The following is a 6,297-nucleotide window of genomic DNA, read 5'->3' as shown; positions in this document are numbered from 1 at the left end:
TGAGTGAGCCAGCATAATTAATATGGCAGAGGCTCTTTACTAAATAATTATTTACTTAAAAATAATAGGTCTTTCTCTGTTGCCAGAGTGTTTCACATAACATATATGTTTCCCAACACAAATGATAATCTGGAATTAGTTTTTAAAGCAAAGCTTACATTTATGTTAAAGGAAACCTAAAGAATATTCAAAGCAGTACAACCACTCCCATGATGCGGTGAAGACCACAAGCTTTGTATCACTGGAAATGAACTACTTTTTTTTTTTAAATGCATGGTGAATTCAGCTAAATTGGGACAACATTTTAATTTCTATCTACAGGTTTCTTGCCATTAATAAAACAAATATATTGTCAAAGTGTTCACTACCTATATGTAAAGGAAAATATTTTTTAATGACATTTGGGAGACAGGTTTTCATTGGTTTAGGCTCTACTTCAATCCATCAATCCTTACTTATTTATAGCATATATATTCCTGCAATCAGTGAATCTAATTTCAATAACAGGACCTGAAAATGTTCCTGAAATTCATCATTACTATTTTCTGGTATTAGAAATTAAAAAATAGTATTTTTTTTAGTATTATAAATCAACAACATTAATCTCTCACATAATATGAACATAGTACACTAAATAAAAATCTGGTAGATGTAGGTCTCATAGAAGTGACATTCTATATTTGATGTAGGTCTCATAGAAGTGACATTTCTATATATCCTATTCCCCTGCTTCTTAAAATGTTTCATAAAAACACCACGTAATGCAAATCATTCAGCGTATAGTTTAACCAAAGTTGTGTGTTTCGTACATCCATTCATGCATCCATTATATCCCTTGCTCTTTCCACTTACTGTATTTCAAGATCATTTTAAGACGGTTTGATTAACTTGAGTCATGTTTTTGTGCATGTTCTGGCTGGGTTCATAATGGAAAGCGACTAATCAGACATTTTCAATCAATTATTTTATAATAATATATAATAATTTTAATATAAAATTCAGGACACTGCTGTCTTTCAGCGTGAGATGTTTTTCCTCTGTTGGGATAAATTTAGACAGAATTTTATCGGTTGAAGATAACACCTTCAAATTTATGAACAAGCACTTATTGTAGAGCAGAAATAAGGCATTGTGGGGGGGGTGTTCTGTTAAATAATTGCTCTTTGTAGGCTAGGTAAAAACAGAAAAACTACTACAACGTCTACTTTCATCTGAACCATTACCACCGCTGCTAAATCTGACATGACAAACAAATTCAATGATGAATATCGGCATAGCAAAACTGGCTTAAATTCAATATTTTGGCTTCTGGGAAAAAGAGTTCAGCTAAATTGTTCCTAGGAATAATGAGCGTCATCTCATCATGGGCATATCTGCTTCTCACTCCCAGTGTTCCCAGGATGGGCTCTGGGTTCATCACACCCTTGACCAGGAGAAAGCAGTTGTGAGTGTACATGGTCTGAAATAACTCATTGCTTTTAACCTTTATGTGCATAATTATAAATATATGGAATATATTAGTTTTGACTATTTTATTACAAAAAAACTTCTAGGCAAAGCATTTTCCTATTCAAAGATTTTTAGGATCAAATTTTTTGTTCCAATTCTATATCACAATAGAATTATTCTATAACACAATAGCACAATCGGTGTGTCATATCCTGGGTGTCATCGCTGCAGCGCAACTTGTGACAGAAATGTTTTCACAACAAACCTCGTTGAATTTACTGTACATTTTTCCACCACGTAGTGCATGCGTTGTTGTTTTTTTTTTCACATCCAGCTAGGATCATCCTCACTTTTCCTCAAGACCTGTGACATGTAAGGACAATCAGTGCACTGAGTGCTACATGTCCTCTCCCTCACAAGAACCTGAGCCTCCAGCCTACAGACAGCTCGAGATGTCCAAACAAGTGAAAGTCAATATGAATGTTAATCCAAATAGCCAGTCTCTGCAAAAACTAGTATGACACAGGCATCATTAATTACCCGAAAAATCAGAGTTATGCCTATGTAAACAAAACAGTGCTCCCTTGTGTAGGTTTGGGCTTAATTCTTTAGGCTGCTTGTGCAGCTTTCAGCCAAAGACAAAGAAAATACATTTGCTAATTATAAGCTACATGAAATTGCTGTGTATTTTTAGACAAACGATGATAAGCGTAAACTATACAAACTTGGTGTCCAAACCCGAGGATAATCCCCATTTTCGCCAGGGGGTCACGCCTGCTGTTTACTGGGCCGAAGTGGTGAAGTGAGCCCGAGGCAGAAACCACACACACACACACACACACACAAGGAAAATCCCCTGGAGACTCGGGTCGGCACCACAGTCGCCCGCCGGCCATACTTACTCTTTGGACTTAACTACGATTTAGCTGGTATCTGTACAAACACACATGAAATAAAACTTCATACCCGAAGCTTTGCCCATGTGATAAGGCACAAGATGATAAAATATTAGGATTTAATAAATAAACTATACTAAGAAAGGGTGATTCAGGTAGCCTGTATTAGGACACCGGATTAATTTGGCACTGTTTATTTTCCTTCCTGATAAGAAAAAGTCAAAATGTTACTAAACCCTTCCAGTTGAGGCGCCTAATGAAACTAGCTGGACGTAATTTATGCAACACCATCTAGAGGGGTGTGGTCAGCACGAAACAGGAAATTATCACTGACTTAGTCACCATCGTTGAAATCTGGTCAGGGTTTTGGTGGATACAGAGTGTATGCTGGGAACACTGGGTTTGAGACGGGAACGTATGCTGAATGGGAAGATGTATATGTGTGTATATGCACACACACATTCACCAACACAGGTAGTTTATCTGAGACAATCCACCCAATGGCATGTTTTTGGCAGGTGGGAGGAAACCTGTATGGACACGAAGAGAACATTCAGAAAATAACATTTTTGGATGAAAATAAAACCCTACACCAATAGAAAGTCATTAAAAATGGTCAACAGATTGAAGATTTCAGAAATCATGTCTTTGCATGTGTGTTTTATTAATGGAAAGAAAGCTTAGACAAAAAATGTGCACTGACATCCTGTGAAATTTTTCTGCACATTAAAGTCATACAATTATTACAATTAGTATGTGTATTTATTGTTTGGCAAAATGTATTTATTTCTACCTGTATTTTTAACTGGTTTAATTTGATAATCTTGGCACTTACAGTATTCATTAAAGAACACCAACTAAAAATAAAACTCTTAATATTTATTCATTCATTAACACACAAAAGGCAGACCTTAAAATCTCTCATAAATTCTAAAGATATTCCTATAAACCTTTCCCTCTATATATTTTTCTTTAAATATTTCATAATATATATATATACACAGTATATTCGTGCTGGTTTGGATGGACGTATTAATTAAGAAACATTTGACCAGGCATGCAAAGCACTGATGGATCTTCAAGGACAATGTATGATAGCAAAGACACAAACAGAATCTGAAGCACAAGACAGGACTGACAGATAGGATATTATTTAGTTTAAAAGAGTCTTCTCTGTCACTGTTCTTAGTCATTTATTTCTGCTATGATCCCCCAGGACCCTCTTCTCCCCTGCTCTCACTCTTGCTTATCCTCTCTTCTGTTTTTGTTACTGGCTAACGGCAGCTGCAGCTGAACCCATGCGAAGCAGCTCTTTCCTGTGAGTGAGGATGATATCAAAGCTGGACTGCAGTCGGTTCTGTTGTTCTTGGACACGTTCCTGTAGGGTGCGCACCCAGCGGATCAGGGCGAGCCTACGGTACATGGTCAACTGCACATGGTGTTTTTCCATCTCCTGGGCTTTGAACCGCTCTCGGTCTTCCATGGTCCACACCGCCTCCATGAGTTCTGGGAGCTCGGAGCAGGGATCACTCTCTGAGTCGGAGGACGCTTCTTCGGCTAGGCTGGAACCTCCCCGGCGATCGTGGTGCGTCTCGGCTTTCTTGTCCTCTTCTGCACTTTGTTTTCCCTCCAGGTTCGTGGTTGCATCGCCATTTTCTGAGTTTGAACCTCCCACACAGATGCGGTCCCACGTTAAATTCAGGGAGTCTCCCCCAGTCACATCTCCGCTTTCGACGGTGAGAGGCGAAGAGCTTTCCGACCTGTAACTGAACTCGAAGTCTTCATCGCTCTCGTCCCAGTCTAACGCCCCATCTTCTTCTATTTCCTCCACCTGTTCTTGAGCTTTACCTTTCATAAGGTCTTCCTCCTTCTCGTCGTCACTCATTCTCCTCATCTCCTCATCTATTTTGCCTTCTTCTGCTCCATCAGGAGGCACCCTGCCTCCAGTATCTTCTCCGCTGTCAATCTCAGGAAGAGGTTCCAGGGGGCTCCAGCAGGGAAGGCGAGACAGGGGAGACAGGGGTCCAGGGACGTAGTGGTTAGCAGACGCCGGTGGATAGCGGCTTGACAGGCCTAAAGCTCGAGGACGCATTTGGTTACGGTTCTCGTCTGCAGTCATCGTGTTTTCATCTTGACTCAGAAAGTTGAAGTTCCCATCCTTCTCGAACGTCCTCTGGCTGTTACTGAGAATACGCAGGGTGGAATTTGTACCACCAGACTGACCTCCAAAAGCAGCATTCACAAGTCGATCTTGTTTCAGCATGTTTGTCTGAGAGTGAGTTGCTCTGTAAGAAAGGAGAAGAATCCACAATTTAGTGAACCGAGTTGTATTTCAAGCTCGAGAATGACAGAAAGAATATTAGACCTTGCAAAATAAATAAATAAATAAATAATAATTAGCCTTAGAAATCTATAGTATTGTGATGCCTTCTCAATTTCTGGAAAATATTCTAATGTCCTATAGCAGCAGAGCTGACTGAACTAATCACTTCAGGATATCGTCTGTCATCCTAAAGAGCCTCGGGTGCAAATCCTAATGATCCTGGTGCAGGTGACTGGGGCAAGAAAAGAAAAAAGAAAAAAAAAGAAAAACACCGCAAGCAGCTATGCTATCCACATGCCAATTAAGTACGGATTAGTAAATATGACAGCCGGCTATCATTAGCATATGATTTAACCCGCGTTAATTTGAGTAAATTTAGCACATCTGCGTGTTAATTACGGTATGAAATGATAGCGGAGAGAGGACTAGCGAAACCCGAGAGCGGTGAGGATGCTAGGCGAGTCGTGCTATTTCCCCTCGCGCGCCTCAAACACACAAATTAATCACATGAATAGCACAGATTTTATATTATAACGACTTATAACGTTAAAGAAATAAGCGTTATATGCGATGTCCGGTTACGTAAGAGCAACGTGTATAATCTCACCCCATATCAAAGCTCTGGTCCTTCAGCAGGAACATCTACTAATTCAGCTAATCACTACACTACACTACACTGGTCTATTTATTCTGCTCCTAAAAGCCATGATTGGAGAATATATTTATGAATCGATGAATAACTGGTGGTGTCTTACCGTCTGTTATGTGCGTTTTGCCCTCCTCCAGCCTGTCCTTTCCTTTCCAGCAATGTCTGTGCTGTTTCCTCTCCCTCTCTCTCTCTCTCTCTCAAAGTGCTTTTCCGGCTCAAAGGACAGACCGCTTTAGTCTACTATGACTCATTTCCTAAAGTGGGCAGCGGTGACCAAACTGTACATTGGGAAACAACATTGTCCAACAACATACACTGTAGAGACAAAAGTACACTATATTGCCAATGATTCCAAATCATTGAATTCAGGGTTCGTTCTCGGCCCCTTAGTTCCAGTGAAAGGAACTCTTAATGCTTCAGCATACCAAGACATTTTGGACAATTTCATGCTCCCAACTTTGTGGGAACAGTTTGGGGATGACCCCTTCCTGTTCCAACATGACTGCACACCAGTGCACAAAGCAAGGTCCATAAAGATTCAAGAAGCTTTATTGTCATTTCAACCACATATAGCTGACGCAGTACATAGTGAAATGAAACAACGTTAAACCATAAAGACATGGATGAGAGAGTTTGATGTAGAGGAACTTCACACAGTCCTGGCCTCAACCTGACAGAACACCTTTGGGATGAATTAGAGTGGAGACTGAGCCATGGTCAAAACTGGGACATCTGCCTTTACATGCACATGAATGTAATATGGAGTTGTCCCGCCCTTTACAGCTACAACAGCTTCAACTCTTCTGGGAAGGCTTTCCACACGGTTTAGGAGTGTGTTTATGGGAATTTTTGACCGTTCCTCTAGAAGCGCATTTATGAGGTCAGGCACTGATGATGGACGAGAAGGTCTGGCTCACAGTCTCCACTCTAATTCATCCCAAAGGTGTTGAGGACAGGACTATGTGCAGGCCAGTCAAGTT

At 40.2% G+C, this 6,297-nt stretch overlaps 1 protein-coding gene across 2 annotated transcripts; it reads right to left on the bottom strand.

Moving 5' to 3' along the window:
- Positions 1 to 2,990: 2,990 nt before the first annotated feature.
- On the bottom strand, positions 2,991 to 5,560 carry LOC131344800 (UPF0500 protein C1orf216 homolog). Of its 2 annotated transcripts, none has more exons than XM_058377280.1 (2): positions 5,424 to 5,560; positions 2,991 to 4,630 (listed from the first exon to the last, which is right to left on the bottom strand). In XM_058377280.1, the coding sequence occupies exon 2, from the start codon at positions 4,606 to 4,608 to the stop codon at positions 3,613 to 3,615; it is 996 nt and encodes a 331-aa protein (XP_058233263.1). In that variant the 5' UTR covers positions 4,609 to 4,630; positions 5,424 to 5,560; the 3' UTR covers positions 2,991 to 3,612. The 2 variants fall into 2 exon arrangements, with proteins under 2 accessions (XP_058233263.1, XP_058233262.1); XM_058377279.1 differs by lacking the exon at positions 5,424 to 5,560 and adding an exon at positions 5,276 to 5,413.
- Between the last annotated feature and the right edge of the window lie 737 nt (positions 5,561 to 6,297).

Source organism: Hemibagrus wyckioides, linkage group LG24 (genome assembly GCF_019097595.1).
Source record: "Hemibagrus wyckioides isolate EC202008001 linkage group LG24, SWU_Hwy_1.0, whole genome shotgun sequence".
NCBI lineage: Eukaryota > Metazoa > Chordata > Actinopteri > Siluriformes > Bagridae > Hemibagrus > Hemibagrus wyckioides.
Note: the sequence above shows the minus strand (reverse complement) of the source record. Positions and strands in the feature narration are given on the sequence as shown.